Source organism: Geotrypetes seraphini, chromosome 9, assembly GCF_902459505.1.
Source record: "Geotrypetes seraphini chromosome 9, aGeoSer1.1, whole genome shotgun sequence".
Lineage (NCBI taxonomy): Eukaryota > Metazoa > Chordata > Amphibia > Gymnophiona > Dermophiidae > Geotrypetes > Geotrypetes seraphini.
The window spans coordinates 120967100-120985753 of NC_047092.1; the positions used below are offsets into that span (position 1 = coordinate 120967100).

Below are 18654 nucleotides of genomic sequence, written 5' to 3' on the forward strand. Positions count from 1 at the left end.
CACAAAGCACACTGTACACACAGAAAATGTTAATTATCATTTATATCCGGAGTTTTTTCAAAGAGGTCAAGACAGATGACTTTAAAATATGCAATGGTGTATTGATAATGCTTTTGGTTCTGTTTCTACCGCTAAGCTAACTGAAGGAAAGGGACTTGGGAGTTATGATCGACAAGTCGATGAAGCCATCTACACAATGTGCAGTGGTGGCAAAAAGGGCAAACAGAATGCTTGGAATGATAAAGAAGGGGATCACGAACAGATAAGAGAAGGTCATCATGCCACTGTACCAGGCCATGGTATGCCCTCACCTGGAGTACTGCGTCCAGCACTGGTTGCCGTACATGAAGAAGGACACAGTAGTACTCGAAAGGGTCCAGAGAAGAGTGACTAAGATGGTTAAGGGGCTGGAGGAGCTGCCATACAGCGAAAGATTAAAGAAACTGGGCCTCTTCTCCCTCGAACAGAGGAGATTGAGAAGGGACATGATTGAAACATTCAAGGTACTGAAGGGGATAGACTTAATAGATAAGGACAGGTTGTTCACCCTCTCAAAGGTAGGGAGAACAAGAGGGCACTGTCTAAAGTTGAAAGGGGATAGATTCCGTACAAACGTAAGGAAGTTCTTCTTCACCCAGAGAATGGTAGAAAGCTGGAACGCTCTTCCAGAGGCTGTTATAGGGGAAAACACCCTCCAAGGATTCAAGACAAAGTTAGACAAGTTCCTGCTGAACAAGAACGTGCGCTAGTAGGGTTAGTCTCAGTTAGGATGCTGGTCTTTGACCAGAGGGCCGCCGTGTGAGCGGACTGCTGGGCATGATGGACCACTAGTCTGACCCAGCAGTGGAAATTCTTATGTTCTTAAACACCCTAGTGTTTAATAATGCTGGCAGCAAAAACACTTAAATGGGGCTTTGAACATCATCATTGGTCTTATGTCTTCAGTGTGGTTTTTTTTAAATTTTATTTGTGATTTATACCCACAATCTTGTACTTTTAATAGCTATATTATATGACCAATAATTAGCAGTATTGAAAATATTCTTTTCTTGTTTCTTCTTTTTTCATATGTTACAGCCTATTGCATTCAAAATTCTACTGAATAGCATAAATAGCACTTTGCTTTGTTCCCAATGGAACCTCTGCCTGTCCGTTTCACTGTTAAAAATAGCTTCCTCAGGGGTAGTGCTATATTTCAATGCTGGGTCCAAGGAGTTTTTATCGATCAATTCATAAGTGCATTGGCTGTTGCATTCTCGAGCCAACTGCTTACTGCCCCGTTCCTTTCTTCTTTTCTGCTTACTGCCCCGTTCTAGTAAGCAGTTAGTTCGAGAATGCAACAACCAGTACACTTATGAATTGATCAATTTTATTTTCAATTTAGTGACCAAAATGTGTCAGTTTTGAGAATTTATATCTGCTGTCTACATTTTGCACTATATTTGTCTATTTTTCTGAGGTGACATTGCATATTTTAAAGTCATCTACTTAGACCTCTTTGAAAAAAATGGAATATAAATGATAATTAATATTTTCTGTGCTTATAATGTGCTTTGTGTAGTTTAATTTTGTGGTTATCATTATGCATTGTTAATAAGATTATATTGTGTGTATATGAAAAATGAATGGAAGAAATTGCATTACAATTAGTATTATGGGAGCTGGATCTGGGGCTGAGTTTGGGTGGGGGTACTCAATTGATATTTGTTAGACTTAGGGGGTACTTAGCATGAAGTAGTTGAGAAACGCTGCCTTACCTCACTGCTTGTACCTCAGACCCAGACTAATAATTATTGCACCTGCTAGAGTAAATCTTTGTCAGAACTATAAAATAAATAAATTATGTGAGTATATTGAAAGATTCAGTGTTCTTTGCTATAAAAGAACTATAAGGTAGATTTTGGAGTACATAACTAAATACATATATATATATATACATGTGTTTTATACAGAAAAGCAGAATGGACATAATGTTCAGACTAATGAATTAATAATTCCCACTGGAAAGGATGCTGCAGACATTACTACTCAGAAGAATATTATCACTCAAGAGCTAGTTTATAAACAACCTTCCTACTCCTACCAGCAGATTAACTGTGTAGACAGTGTGATCAGGTAAGTAGCACAATTCCTGTTTGAGCTAGTATGCATTCTGAATTTCTGGTAGTGAAGAAGTTAAGGAGAATGGAACAAATGTTTGCAAATCAGACATTCGAAACAGAGATTGCCAAAAGGAAGACACCCAAGAACTGGTAGAGTAGAACAATTTGAGTAAAAATGCCCTGCCATGGCTGTGTTTCTATGAACTGTGTGTCAGGGATCTGACATTCTAGAACAAACAAAAAACACCACAAAATAAATGAAAACATCATGATATATATCATAGCACACCATAAATTAGGATGAAACCAAGAGATGTTATATATTTATTCTAATATTTATATACTAAGTAAAATGCATCTTGAACTGCCATAATAGATAATTTTCCCTCTTGATTTTAAAATTATCAAGGTGCAGCAAAGATCACCTTTTATCCTTAGACAAGCAAGCAGCCTATTCTCACAAATGGGTGATGTCACCTCAGAGCCCCGGTATGGACAGAGAAAAGTGTAGTATCACTTTAAGCTTTAGCAAGCTTTTTAGACTGCCTGCACCGTTCATACGCGAGTGCCTTCCCACCCAATGCCAGCTCTTGAGGTCGTCAGTTTTTTGTTTTCTGCAGAGTGAAGATGACGTATCTCTTGTTTCTCCATCTAGTTAGAGGAGGGTACTTCTCTAACAGTGTTCTGAGGCATTTCTTCCTTTCTACTAAGTGAAATAATCTACTACAGTTGTTTTCAACACTTGTTTCATAGCTTATGGTTGAATAACTAGTAGGGTTCCCCAGAGATCTGTGCTAGGACTGCTGCTTTTTAACATGTTTATCAATGATCTAGCGATGGGAATAACTAATGAGTTAATTAAATTTGCAGATGGACACAAAGTTGTTCAAAGTTGTTAAATCACAAGAAGATTATGAAAAATTGCAAGATAACCTTGTAAGACTGGGAGACAGGACATCAAAATGGCAGATGACAATTAATCTGAGCACGTGCAAAGTGATACATGCGGAAAAGAGGATCCTGAACTGCAGCTATGTGATGCAGGGTTCCCAAATTAGGAGTCACTGCCAAGGAAAAGGATCTAGGTGTCATTGTTAAGGATATATTGAAACCCTCAGCTCAATGTGTGGCAGCGGTTAAAAAAGAAAATAAAATGTTAGAAATTATTAGGAAAGGAATGGAAAACAAAGAGGAAAATGTTAATAAGCCCTTCTAGTGCTCTATGGTACAGCTGCACCTCAAATACTGTGCGCAGTTCTGGTTGCCGTATCACAAAATATATATAGCAGAATTAGAAAAGATACAGAGAAGGGCAATGATAAAAGGGGAAAGGCTAAAGGGCTAGGGCTCTTCAGCCTGGAGAAGAGACAACTCAGGGGTGATATAAAGGCCTATAAAATACTGAGTAGAATGGAAAGGGTAGATGTGAATTGCTTGTTTACTCTTTCCAAAAATACTAAGACTAGGGATGCGACAGTGGCGTACCTAGGGTATGTGGCACACGGGGCCCATCATTTTTTGACACCCCCCCATGTAAAAAAATATTTTTTGTAATGACCATGAAACGGAATAAATGGTCAGAATAGAAATAGGCAGTGAAAATTTTCTTATATTCAAAACATAACATAACATAAATTATGTCTAAATTGTCATGACATCAGAAGTACATATGGAGTAGTTGCAGGTGATGCTTGGGACAGTTCTGATTGTATTAGTTCGGTTTTATGTGTTTTTTGAATAGAAGGGTTTTTATTTCTTTTTGAAGGTTTTGCAGTCTGTGGTCGATGTCAATTGGTTGTAGAGTTGGGGGTCGAGTGTTGCAGCTCGAATGGCTAGGAGGTTGTCGAACAGTTTTTTTCTTTTGACGTTTTTGGTTGGAGGGTGTGTGAATGGTGCGTGAGTTCTCCTATGTCTGTTTGAGGTGGATTGAATTATTTAGCTGAAGAAATTAGTTACCCCCTCATCCCACACACATTCATTCTCTTCCATTTTTGTTCCCATTATAAAAAACACTGATAAGTTCCCAGAAAAAAAATACATTAAAATAAGTGAAAACAAAGGCCCCTACAGATGAGAACATAACATAAGAATAGCCTAACTGGGTCAGACCAATGGTCCATCATGCTACCATTCTCATGGTAGCCAATCCAGGACACTAATACCTGGTCAAAACCCAAAGAGTAGCAACATTCCATGCTACCGATCCAGGGCAAGCAGACACTTCCCCCATGTCTTAATAACAGATTATGGACTTTTCCTCCAGGAATTTGTCCAAATCTTTCTTAAAACCAGCTACACTATCTGCTTGTACCATAACTTCTGGCCACTTCATTTTTAAGTTTAGATCTTTCCTTTCAAACAGAGACATTGCTAGATGTCAAATTCAGCACAAGGTAACTTCACATGGACTTAGCTGTGCAGGAAATGTGAATCTCCTCATACACCCACCATATAGTGCAAAAATGTGCAAAGGTCTGTTTTTTTCTTTCGATCACTACATAGCCTAATGCCACACAAGCAGTGCTGTTATAAACATATTCTGTAGGTCAATGCTAAGGATAACAAAGTTTCCTTCCTTGGACCAGAAGGAGATACTGATAAACCACTGGAAGAGATCTCAAACAACACCCAAAGACCCACTCAGTGTGTGAACCAGTTGAGTGGAGTGGACTAACTGGGGGGTGGAAATGGGCCCGGAGTTTGCTCAGCAGAATTTCCCAGACCACCTCTTCCTCTCAACACATTGACACGCTGCCACCACCACCACTAGGAACACCTCACTGGGTAGGCCAGCTATGCTATAAACTTTATAAAACACATTATTATATTTTCTTATAAAGCACATATTTTAACTGAACTCTCTGACATCCTCAGCCTTTCCATTCACAAAAATAGAAGGAAGAAAAGTTCCCATTTCCTGCTGTCTCATGTCCCCGGCCTATACAATATTTTTTTTCTGCAGACCCTTCAAAAGTCTGACCAAATCCTCGTTTCACTTGCATTATAAAGTACTGAGGATGCCATCTCTCCCCAATCCCAAGTCCTAAAGTCTAAGACAGTAGCGCAAACTAATGCTGCCAGATTCAGGAAAAAAAATTTTGATTCGATTCAGCCTATTGAATTGGTTTTTCAGTTCGATTTTCCTGCCCAGTTGGGTGATTTTTTTCAAAACTCCTGGTGGGTTTTATAGCTTTTTCACCCCCTTTGGCTTCTCCTAACCACACTGGCGCTGTGATGTAAATAAAATAAAGAAACAAAAAGGACTTTTCCTCTCTCTGTTAAATCCTAGCTCACGTTTGCAGTCCAACACCAGCTCTGGCAGGATACACATTTCAAATCTGACATATTATAATCACAAAATAGAAAATAAAATTAATTTTTCTACCTTTTGTTGTCTGGTTATATTTCAAATCTTGTTAGTCCAAGGCTCTGGTTTTCTTCTGATAACTTGCTTGCCAGAGTCTCCTTCTTTCTTCTTTCTGCATGCTAACCATCCATCTGCCAACTCTGTCCTCCCTTTCCATTTCCCTTCTTCCCAGGAAGTCTCATATCTTTCCTTTTTTTCATCTCCCTCCACAGATCCACCTTTTCTTAACTACCCTTTCATCCAGCATCTCTCCCTCCTTCCCCATCACCCCAGAGTCCACCATCTCTCCCTTTCTTTTCCCAATTACCCTCCTATCCAGTATCTCTATTCCTCCTCCACACCATCCCTTGTCTCCAATTTCTCTCCCTTTCTGTTCCTTCCCTCCCTAAATCCCATGGTCCATCATCTTTCTCCCTCTCCTCTATTTTCAGACCCATTATTTCTTCCCCCCCCCCAAAGTTTGGCATATGCACGTCTCTTGAACACCCGCTTCCCTCCGTGTACTTCTAAACCAGGGTCTCCCCCCAAAGGCCTGTCCCTTCTTAAAGGTCTGCCTGTCCCCCCCTTGAAGGCCTGTCCCACCCCCTTGTAGGCCTGTCCCCCCCCGAAGGCCTGTCCCCTCCCTTTTAGGCCTGTCCCCCCTTGAAGGCCTGCCTGCCTGTCCCCCCCTTGAAGGCCTGTGCCCCCCTTGAAGGCCTGCACCCCCTTGAAGATCTGCACCCCCCCCCGAAGGCCTGTCCCACCCCCTTGTAGGCCTGTCCCCCCCTTGAAGGCCTGCCTGCCCCCCCTTGAAGGCCTGCACCCCTTGAAGGCCTGCCTTTCCTCCCTTGAAGGCCTGCCTGCCTGCCTGTCACCCCCCTCCCCCTTGAAAGCCTGCCTGCCTGCCCGCCCGCCCCACCCTGAAGGCCTGATGCCCCGACCCACCCCGAAGGACCGCTCGCCCCCCTGGCCTCCCCGCACCACCTATGAAGCAGCCGCAGCAGGATCGCTACGTCAGCGATCCCTGCGCTGCTTCCTGCGCCGCGGTCCCGCTCCTCCTCTGACATCAGAGGAGGGGCGGGACCGCGGCGCAGGAAGCAGCGCCCAAGCAGCTCAGGGATCGCTGACGTAGCGATCATGCTGCGGGCTGCTTCACAGGTGATGCAGGAAGGTCAGTGGGGCGAGCGGTCCTTCGGGGGTGGGGGGGACTGAACCCCCTCAGGGCTGGCACCCGGGGCGGACCTCCCCTCCCACCCCCCCCCCCCTTGGTACGCCACTGGCATGCGATTATACTATTAATTAGATTTAAAACAAACTGGAGAAAATATTTCGTCACACAACGTTTAATTAAAACTGCTTCCCCTAGTATCCTGGACCTTATAGTATAGTCCATAGTTTGTTCTAGCTTCAGGTCTTCATGTACGCACCTGATATAGACTACCACATTGTAGCTTTCATTTATTCTCTCCAATTTTCAGGTGTCGAGCTAAGGAACTGGACATCATGGAATGGCCACTTCCAGTATCCACTAAGACCATGGTTTCTTTTCCTCCACCCATACCTTACTATGAAACTGAGTGGTTCTCTGTTCCCTTTGGGTATCTCCTGTCCCACCCCGGAGAAGGAACATTCCATAAGCGGACATTCCCTTTAAGCATGACTAATATCTCCACATCAGAAACACTTTATCAGCCCTCAAAGTTTGGGATAGATTCCCTGGCGATTGGGGTCTTCCCCCCATCATCCCTTTAGTTTCAGCCCTAGCCCATTTTTGGGTTCTTGAGACCCCCCTTTGGTTCCTTCTAGGCTTTTCCTATGCCTAACGGGAAGCTATCCCTAGGTCTTCCTGGGTCTCCCATATTCCGCCCCTTCCAAAAAATTCTCAGCCAGCTCCATAGTTTCTTGTAAGGTGTTAGAGGCCTATCAGGAAACCCACACCATCATAGAAGATGGTAGTGTTGTGAGGAATTGTTCTAATGCAATCATATTTATGACTTTTTGCATAGTCCTTTTCCCAGGCTCCAGCCAACTGCTAGCCCAATCTATTAGCTTCTGAGCAACAGCCCTAGAATGTTAGTTTTTCTGGAATTTGTTAGCTTGGAACTTCTTCCAGTAGCATTCAGCTGGGAGATAACTGCTTTTAATTGGTTATAGTCCAGGGATTTGACTGTATCCAAGTCTTCCTCCTTAACCTGCTTGATTAGAGAGGCAGGTTTTTTTATTTCTTTGGCCTTTTAAGTGCTGCCAATCTGGTTGGGTGCTGGGAAAGGCTCGGCTGGCAGGCAGAGGAGGGAGGGACAAGGTGGTGGTGGTGGTCTTCCTCACCCTGCAATAGTAAATCCTTACTTTCACCTAGTCCAAGTATAGGGACATTCAGAAGTGCCACCTCCAGTAAGATAGTAATTTGCTGATGCAAGATCTGAGAGATGAAGCACAAAGTCCTCTTCCAACAGCGGTGAGCCAAGGGGCATGCCCACTACATATGCATATATGAACCAGGCATTCCACACTTCTCCAGCACAACCAACCCCTGAATCTTATATAATTTTATTGGCGTCATATACCACCTACCAACACAACAAAAAATCCAACGAGGTCTGCAGTATATCAAGTAGCGAAGCAGAAAACAAAAAGGAAACTGCAGACTGTACAAGATACAGGCAATATTTATTGTACCAAAAAAGGATTGCAGTGATTATACAACCTTAATACCAACCTAGGGACCCAACACGGTCCGTGTTTCGGACAACACGCCTTCCTCAGGGGTCCTCGTTTGTTCCATCCTTATTTACCATAGACCCCTGAGGAAGGCGTGTTAACGTCCGAAACACGGACCGTGTTGGGTCCCTAGGTTGGTAATAAGGTTATATAATCACTGCAATCCTTTTTTGGTACAATAAATATTGCCTGTATCTTGTACACAGTCTGCAGTTTCCTTTTTGTTTTCTGCTTCGTCATATACCACCTAAACAGAACTTTATAACCATTTTCTACTACAGTAGACCCCTGTGAATTTGCGGTTCGTGAATCGCGGACTCAGTCATTCACTGTATTTTCTGACTGCCTCTTCTGATCAAAAAATAGAGGAAATGACTGGGTCTGCGCCTTCTGCACAGCTGTCGATTCCAATCAGCCTTCTGCACAGCTGATTCCTCCTCCTCTCACCCCGGTCAGCCAATCAGCCTTCTGCGCAACCGATTCCTCCTTCTCTCCCTCCCCAGTCTGCCGATCAGCCAATTCCTCCTCCTCTAACCCCCCACCCCCATCAGCCTTCTGCATTGCCAAACCGCCTGCCAGCCTAAATAATGTTTTTTTAGAACCCGCCGCCACCCCTGCAGCCCTCTCCCGCCTCCGACCCGCTCCTAAACGGCATTTGCGGTTTTTCAAAATTTGCAGGTCCACCTTGAATGGAACCCCCGCAAATTTTGGGGGAGTACTCTATAACTGTTGACATCGCCAAAGATTTTATACTTCCCCAAATACATTCTCACACCGTCCTGGGGAATTTTTTTCCCCCAAATCCACTTCCTAATTATTCATATATTTAAGAGAGGACTCCCTCACCATGTTAAGACAGCAGTAAATTTTTTAAGACACCCCTCTCTGCAAAGTTGAGGCCAACAATTGTTCAAAAACAGACATCTTCTTAGAAAGATCTCTTAAAAACCCCTTACTTTGCAAATAGTGTTTGAGTTGAAGATGAGGAAACCAATCCCTAGAAGGCAACCCAAATTTCTGTTGCAACTCTCCAAAAGCAAATATCCTTTTACCTATAGGGTCTCAGACCTATATGTGTTTCTCAGAAAATAAGACCTTCCCCAAAAATAAGCTCTAGCATGATTTTTAAAGATGGTCCTAATATAAGCCCTACCCCAAAAATAATCCCTAGTTAAGATCGACCCCCAAGCCACCCCGACACTCCCCAGCTCTATCCCTGACCCTAATGCTGCCCAATTTGCCAATCATCTCTTCCTTCCTCTCCTCCACCCTAATTCTTCCTCTTTCCTTTCTCTCCCCCCCATGTGCAGCATCTTTCCTCCCCTCTCACGCATACCCTTGTGCAGCAGCTCCGAGGCCTCCAAAAAGAAAAGCAGCGCTCTGAATGGGCCTTCCCTCTGCAGCGTCTTTCTATCCCTCCCTCCTATCCCTCCGTGCAGAGGAACTCCATTGATCTTCCCACAGCGGAAGCGGCAGCATTCTGAAGGAGCTGCTTCGTGACCTTCCCCGTTGGGGCCTTCTCTCTGCCGTTTCACTGATGACATCACTGATAGAAATCTGCTCCCTCACAGTCTTTGCAAGATGCTCAATTGCAAGAACGAACAGGATAGGTGTGGTATAAAGAACCCAAATCCATTCCAGCAACTGACACCCAAGGCCCATCCCATCCAACACTGTGAACAAATAGAAACATAGAAAATGATGGCAGAAAAGGGCCAAAGCCCATCAAGTCTGCCCACTCCATTGACCCACCCCCCTAGTAAATCCCATTTACTCTTAAAATCTGGCACGCTGCTGGCCACACTGCAGTGGAAATTTATTCCAACGATCAACCACCCTTTCGGTGAAAAAATATTTTCTGGAGTCGCCATGAAATTTCCCTCCCTTGATTTTCAGCGGATGCCCTCTTGTGGCCGAGGGTCCTTTAAGAAAGAAGATATCATCTTCCACCTCAATATGGCCCGTGATATATTTAAACGCCTCAATCATGTCTCCTCTCTCTCTTCGTTCCTCAAGTGAGTACAGCTGCAATTTATTTAGCCTTTCTTCATACGGGAGATCCTTGAGCCCCGAGACCATCCTGGTGGCCATTCGTTGAACCGACTCAATTCTCAGCACATCTTTCTGGTAATGTGGTCTCCAGAATTGTACACAATTTTCCAGATGAGGTCTCACCATGGATCTGTACAATGGCATTATGACTTCGGGCTTCCTGCTGACAAAACCTCTACGGATACAACCCATCATTTGTCTTGCCTTGGAAGAAGCCTTTTCCACTTGATAGGCAGTTTTCATGTCATCGCTAATGATCACTCCTAAATCACGTTCTGCCTTAGTCCTAGCTAAGGTCTCACCGTATAGTGTGTAAGTTCTGCACGGATTTCTGCTGCCCAAGTGCATGACTTTACATTTTTAGCATTGAAGCTTAGCTGCCAAGTTGATGACCAGTGCTCCAACAGAAGTAGGTCCTGTGTCATACTGTCTGGCAAAGTGCTTTTACCTATTATGTTACACAGTTTGGCGTCATTGGCGAACAATGATATTTTACCCTTAAGCCCTTGGGTTAGGTCTCCTACGAATATGTTGAAGAGGATTGGGCCAAAGACCGAGCCCTGCGGTACTCCACTGGTCACCTCCGACGTTTTGGAGGGAGTACTGTTTACCACCACCCTCTGAAGTCTACCGCTTAGCCAATCCTTAACCCATGCAGTTTGTGTTTCCCCTAATCCCATCGATTTCAGCTTGTTCAATAACCTGCGGTGTGGGACGCTATCAAAAGTTTTACTGAAGTCCAAGTACACGACGTCCAGGGACTCCCCCTGCATCCAGCTTTCTCTTTACCTAGTCAAAGAAGCTAATCAGATTTGATTGGCTTTGGATTTACCCTTGGTAAATCCGTGTTGGTGGGGATCCCGTAGATTCTCCTCGTCCAGGATTGTATCTAATTTCTGTTTGATTAGTGTTTCCATGAGCTTGCTCACTATGAATGTGAGACTCTGTCTGTAATTTGCAGTCTCTGTCCTGCAGCCCTTTTTGTGGAGTGGAATAATGTTAGCTGTTTTCCAGTCCAAGGGGACTCTTCAGGTGCGCAGGGAAAGATTGAAGAGCACGGATAATGGTTCCGCCAGGACATCACCTAACTCTCTAAGCACCCTGAGGTGTAGATTGTCTGGTCCCATGGCTTTGTTTACTTTGAGTCTTGATAGTTCGCAGTAGACGCTACTGGGCGTAAACTCGAAATTTTGAAATGGGTCTTGTCAAAGACCTTCTCCATATCTATAGAGAGGAGGACCAGGTCCTGCCATAAAGACCTAACCCTCCCAAACCAAGTTCAATATCCTCCAGAGGTTATCACTAGTCTGCTGACCCTGTACAAAACAAGATTGATCTGGATGCACTAACCTGGAAAGCATACTCATTAGCTGATCTGCAAGTATTCTAGCGAAAATTATAGTATCTTCCTCCAGGAAGAAAATGGGTTGATAAAATTCACATAAAGTTGGATCCTTCCCCATCAGCCAATCTCATAAAATATGGGAGTCTACTTCCTTCCTCCAAAGAATTAAAAAGTCCCAACTTAAGTTAGAGAAGAAAGTCTTGAAATCGTGGAAGAGCTTAGTTAGGGCACAGGTCTTTGACCTGGGGGCCGCAGCGTGAGCAGACTTAGACTGGCAATGGGTCACGAGCAGAGTTCCGCAGGGGTCGGTGCTGGGACCGCTCCTGTTCAATATATTTATAGACGACCTGGAGACGGGGACGAAATGTGAGGTTATTAAGTTTGTAGATGACACCAAACTCTGCAGCAGAGTTAGAACCACGGAAGACTGTGAAGACCTGCAAAAGGACCTAATGAGACTAGAAGAGTGGGCTATAGAGTGGCAAATGAGCTTTAATATAGAGAAATGCAAGGTCATGCATGTAGGGAAAAAGAACCCAATGTTCAGCTACAAAATGGGGGGATCATTGCTAGGGATAAGTAACCTTGAAAGAGACCTGGGTGTGTTGGTGGATACAACAATGAAAGTATCGGCACAATGTGCGACAGCCTCAAAGAAAGCAAACAGAATGTTGGGTATCATCAAAAACACGACCAGGACGAAGGAAGTCATCATGCCGCTGTATCGTGCAATGGTGCGCCCGCATCTGGAGTACTGCATCCAGTACTGGTCGCTGTACCTCAAAAAAGACATGGCGATACTTGAGGGAGTTCAGAGAAGAGCAACTAAATTGGTAAGAGGTATGGAAAACTTTTCATACGCTGACAGGTTGGAAAAACTGGGGCTATTCTCCCTGGAAAAGCGGAGACTTAGAGGAGACATGATAGAAACCTTCAAAATTCTGAAGGTAGACAGGGACAGATTCTTCAGACTGTGGGGAACCACAAGTACAAGGGGGCACTCGGAGAAATTGAAAGGGGACAGGTTTAAAACAAATGCTAGGAAGTTCTTCTTTACTCAGAGGGTGGTGGACACGTGGAACGCGCTCCCGGAGGTTGTGATAGGGCAGAGCACGCTACGGGGGTTCAAGGAAGGTTTATATAAATTCCTGAAGGATAAGAGGATTGAGGGGTACAGATTGCAGTAGAGATAGGTTATAGGAAAAGTCAGGGACCACCTAACAGGTCATGGACCTGATGGGCCGCCGCGAGTACGGACTGCTGGACACGATGGACCTCTGGTCTGACCCAGCGGAGGCAACTTCTTATGTTCTTATATCCAGAAATTGTACTCGCTCTTATCTCGCTTTCTGTGGCAGGGGAAGAAACCTAAATTATCCTTTAAGTTTTTGTTGGAATCCTGGGCTCAAGGGGGGCTGGAAATTCCTAACATACGGTCTTATAATTTAGCCTGTTTAACCCGGCATTTGGGGGAGTGGTGCTCAGCCCATCAGAACTATACCCCCAAATCACTTGAGCCAGCTTATTATGCCCCTTGGCATGTTTTTTCCCTTCTACGGGTCCCTCCGGGATTGCTTCCTCCACATTTGAAGATTAGCCTTCTCTCATCCCTGCGTACGGTTTGGACGGTTTTATTGAAGTGGTGGGGGTGGTAATCACAGAATTACTCATTATTTGCCTATTTCTGGGAATTTACAATTTTCCTAAAACTAATGAATTATGCCCTATTGGAAACCATAGGAGGGACCTTCCTAGACACTACCAGGTCTACCCTACTGCATTCTTACAAAGACACGCTCATTCATTTAACACACAAATAACAAGAAAAAGGCATAGTGAATAGGGTCAAACAATCAGGCTTTGTTACCACTGCTGAATACAGTTTTCTTACACACAGGTTTTTCAAGGTGCCTGTTTTTTACTTGCTCCCTAAAATTCACAAAAATCTTGTGAATCTCCCCTTGTAGGCCCATCGTTTCAGGGAGGGATTCTATGCTTGAGAGAGTATGCAAGTATGTTGACATCCATTTGCAGCCTTGCTTATCGAATGTGAGATCTCTTTTAAAGTATGCCACCCAGGGGGGCGCTGGTGAGCGTCAGAGGCGATGGTTGCCTGAGTGTATCGCTCCCGCGTGAGAATAAATGAAAGTATCGATCTCAGCATTATTCATAACGCTGCTCGTTGTCTGAGCCGAATATCGGGTGTGGGAGCACTATGGCAACCGGCAAAACCGGTAAGAGACGCAGTTTAGAGCCAGTTTCCCCCTCTAAACCTCCTTTAAAGCTGGACGACGTCACCGCGGCCTCGCTTTTGGAGGAGCTGCGCTCTCTGCGTTCCCTAATGGCGGAAAATAAAACGGCCACCGATGAAATACTAACCGAGCTCTCTACATTCAAAGCTGAACTGCATGACTTAAATGCCCGCATGGATGCTACGGATGCTGCCACGTCTGTTAACACGGAAAATATTAAAACTTTACAACGGCAAGCTAAACGTATCACCACGCTGGAAAATGAGTTGGAAGACCAGAGCAATCGATCTCGGAGGTCTAATTTTAGAATACTTGGTCTCCCGGAGGCGAGGGAAGGGAGAGATATAATCAAATTTCTGGAAGATACTCTGCCCAAAATTCTTACCCTGAATTTTCAACATGCCTTCGAAATTGAAAAAGCGTATCGCGTTCCAGCACAACAGCCCAGAGATCCTGAAAAATATCCCCGTCCTATCATAGTGCGGTTGCTCCGCTACAATCAAGTCCTCCATATATGCAACAAGCCAGATTACAAGCTCCAATTAAATATGAAGGTCACTCTCTCCTGTTTGTACCTGATCTTTGCAAACAGACTGCCAAAGCTCGTAAACAGCTTTTGGAATACCGGCCCCGCCTGAAGCAACTTGGTGCCAAGTTTGGGATGCTTTATCCGGCAAAATTGAGGGTCACACATAACAACTGCACTAAAGACTTTACAAAACCGGATGAGTTAGCTGATTACTTGGAAAAATTGGCACCCAGTAGTATTGACAATACTTGAGCTGGTTCCAGTGTTACCACATCTTCTTCATCACTTACGTCTGTTCTTTATATTAGAGAATGACACGGTGAAAAAATTGGTCCCCGTCACCGCCCCGTCCCCGTCTCACCATCCCCGTCACCGCCCCATCCCCGTCTCACCAACCCCGTCACCGCCCCGTCCCCGTCTCACCATCCTCTTCACCGCCCCGTCACCGCCACTGCAATCCCATTCACTTTTCTTTATTTACGTATAAAGGAAACATTCTTTAAAACTTTAAAACTTAGTTAAATATTAGTTAATAACTATACAAAAACAAAACACGCAGAGAAAAAATTAATTAATAAAAATTCTCAAAACTGACACATTTTGATCACTAAATTTAAAATAGTTATTTTTCATACAGTTTTTCAATCACTAATCTTCCACCACCCCTGGGGCTAGCAATGCAAAAACAAACACGACATGTACTTTAAATGCTGCCGTGATTAGCATAGTGACCGCGGCTACGGCTGCAAGTCTCCCCTCCCCCCAGCGATCACGGCAGGAGGGCACCCAACCCCTCCTGTAGACCCCCCCAACGGCCCTCCCGACAATCGCAGCAGAAGGGTACCCAACCCCTCCTGCCGGTCCTCCCAATGGCCTCCCCTAAGATCGCCGGCAGGAGGGTACCCAACCCCTCCTGCTGGACCCCCCCCCAACGAACCCTCCCACCCCGGAACTCCCTTAGTCTTACTTTTCAAGTTGGACCGGACAGCTCCTCGCTCGTCTGGCCAGCAGGCCTGCCTCCGTCCAAATGAGGCGGGCCCGCCCCTACCCTGCCCAACCCACAGGATCCTAGGGCCTGATTGGTCTAGGCACCTAAAGCCACTCCCGCTATAGGAGGGGCCTTAGGTGCTTGGGCCAATCAGGCCCTAGGATCCTGTGGGTTAGGCAGGGGAGGGGAGGGGCGGGCCCGCCTCATTTGGACGGAGGCAGGCCTGCTGGCCAGACGAGCGAGGAGCTGTCCGGTCCAACTTGAAAAGTAAGACTAAGGGGGTTCCGGGGTGGGAGGGTTCGTGGGGGGGGGTCCAGCAGGAGGGGTTGGGTACCCTCCTGCCGGCGATCTTAGGGGAGGCCATTGGGAGGCAGGGGAGGGGCGGGCCCACCTCATTTGGACGGAGGCAGGCCTGCTGGCCAGACGAGCGAGGAGCTGTCCGGTCCAACTTGAAAAGTAAGACTAAGGGGGTTCCGGGGTGGGAGGGTTCGTTGGGGGGGGGTCCAGCAGGAGGGGTTGGGTACCCTCCTGCCGGCGATCTTAGGGGAGGCCATTGGGAGGACCGGCAGGAGGGGTTGGGTACCCTTCTGCTGCGATTGGCAGGAAGGGTTGAAATGACAAATGAGGAGCACGGTGAAATAGCGGTTCCTAGAAGGGGGTACATTGGCCCGCGGGGACAAACCTGTTCACCGTTTCCACGGTCGGTGAATGGCCTTGTCCCCGTCACCGCAGCGACTGCTAGTTTTCTTCCCCGTTTTCGGCGGTGACCCGCGGCTTAAATGCGGTGGCCGCGGGTAAACCGTCACCGTGTCATTCTCTACTTTATATGAGTCTTGTTATCACTCATTAAGCAGTGTTTTGGTTATGCTGATAACATTTGCTATGTTCTTATCTTCTGTAACAGTTATGTTCTTACGTGGGCGCTGCGCCTCAGCCTTCTCCATGCACTTACCATCCCGTGGTTAACTTCTTCCTTCTTTAATGAGATTTTCCTGTTATTTGTTCATGTTTACTCAATGACAGTCCGAAATGCCTATCTTGATGTTATTTGCTATTACTTAAGTCGGAAATTGATACCAAGCACATTGATGTCTCTTTATATGCTTTTCAATGCCTTTACAGTGTTTAACATTTAATGTGAAGGGGTTAAATAACCCAATTAAACAGAAAAAAATTGCTAATTATATATCTGCTTTTCATGCTGACATTATCTGCTTGCAGGATACTCATCTATCAGAATCAGAGGCCAAAAAATGGTCCTTTTCCTGGGCTCACCCAGTACTGTATTCTCCTGCCCTAGGAAAAAAAAAATGGTGTAATGTTATTTATCCCAGGACAAGCAGGCATGATATTCTCACATGTGGGTGACGTCATCTACGGAGCCCCAGCGCGGACAGCTTTTCAAGCAAACTTGATTGAAGTTTCAAGTTTGCTACACTGCACCACGCATGTGCATGCCTTCTTGCCCACTAGAGGGCGCATCCTCACCTCGTGGTCCTCAGTTCAGTTTTTTCCGCGGAGCCAGAAGCCCTGTGGAAATTGAGCTCCTGTGTTTCTGCCTTCTGACACCGCGTCTGGGTTATTTAGCTCGGTCGCTGTGCTTTATTTGTTGTTTTTCTTTCATAATCCGTCGTTTATCGTCGAAAAAAAAAAAAAAAGTTTTATTTCTTCCGTTCGGCTCCGGGGGCTCCCGGGAGCCGCGGCCGCGGGACGTCGTTCGTTCCCGATCCCTTTTCTTTTTCATGTACCGTCCCTTGACGGGCTTTAAGAAATGCACCCGGTGTGATCGGTTGCTGTCAATTACCAATCCACACCGGTGGTGCTTGATTTGCTTAGGTCCGGAGCACCCTACTGACTCCTGTGAGAGGTGCTCCACTTTTCAATCCAGAGCGCTTCGCCGACGCCGTGCCTGGATGGCGGAGCTCTTCTCTGCAGACCCCGCGGCGGGGAAGGCCTCGACGTCGGCCTCGGCTTCGGCCTCGACCTCGGCCTCGGGATCCTCGCCCCAGCCGCGTCCCTCGACTTCATCGAAGCCTGCTGCTCCGACAAAGCCTGCCTCGGGTAAGTCCCCGCTTCCCTCCTCTGCTCCAGGTTCGGCGAAGAAGCCATCCTCGGGCTCCTCGACAGCGGGTGGGTCGGCCTCGGCCCAGCCCAGGGTTGCCAAATCTAGTGGGAATATTCGAGACTGAGGTTGCCCTCCAGGGAGCACCCCCCGGCCTCGGACCTACCGGCCATGATGGGGATCCCGGCCTTCCAAGACTTGCTCCGAGCGTTGATTACCTCGGAGCTGTCAGGGGCCATCGAGCAACTGCAGCAGGCTTCGGCCTCGACTGCGCCGGTCTCGACGGCCCAGGCCTCAGCGGCCTCGGTCTCGGTGCCCTCGACTTCGGGTGCCGGTCCGGCCCCGACCTCGACCCCGACCTTGCCCTCGACTTCGACCTCGGAGGCCCAGCCTGAGAAGACCGTTAGGCCTAGGGACAAGGTGCGTCGGGTCAGGAGGATATCTTCGTCCTCTTCTTCGGGGTCTTCCCAGGGCTCCTCGCCCTCGGGACGGCCTCGGGCGAGGCGTCGTCCGAGGAAACCCAAACGTTCTCGGGGTTCTCCTCAGAGACGTGGTCGCTCTTCGCCGCTCGAGGGCGAGACCTTGCGTGTCTCGGAGCTCCGCCTCGACAACCCAAGCCTGTTTCACTCCCCCGCGAGAGGGGGTTCGAGAGACTCTTCCCCGAGACGGAGGGGGCGTGCCTCGGTGCCTCGAACCCCCAGGGTTTCTCCCAAGGGCTCTTCGGGGCGTAGGCGTTCCCCGACCCCTTCGAGGTCGCTCGATGTGGCCTCCTGGGGATCGGGGTCTGGCAGGGAACCGCGGTATTCCCGCGAGGCTTCCCCCTTCTGTTCGGCGGGGAGATCTCGAACCCCCTCACCGCCCGCCAGAACATCCTCCTTCTCCAGGTTCGTGCAGGATATGGCAAAAGCCTTGGGGCTTGACTTAATGGCGGGTTCTCACTATACTAAAGAGTTCCTAGAGGAGCAGGACCTTCCTACTCCCCCGAGGGAAACTCCTCGCCTTCCCCTGAATAAGGTTCTACATCAAACCTTCCTTAAGAACTTGGACTCCCCTCTTACAATCACTGCGGTGCCGTCGAAGATGGAGTCCAAATACCGGACCATTCCATCTAAAGGGTTCGATAAGCCTCAACTCTCACACCAGTCGTTGATTGTGGAGTCGGCGCTTAAAAAGACTCAACCCTCCAGAGTCTCGGCGGCGGTCCCGCCAGGAAGGGAGGGGAGGACCCTGGACAAGTTTGGTCGTCGCCTCTATTCTAAT

General features: G+C 46.8%; 1 protein-coding gene across 1 annotated transcript in view; it reads left to right on the forward strand.

The window, feature by feature from the left end:
* PER2 (period circadian regulator 2) overlaps positions 1-18654 on the forward strand; it is a 223616-nt gene that overhangs the window by 133720 nt on the left and 71242 nt on the right. Inside the window, 1 exon segment of the mRNA XM_033958942.1 lies at positions 1953-2115. Coding sequence (XP_033814833.1) covers positions 1953-2115 — 163 coding nt within the window.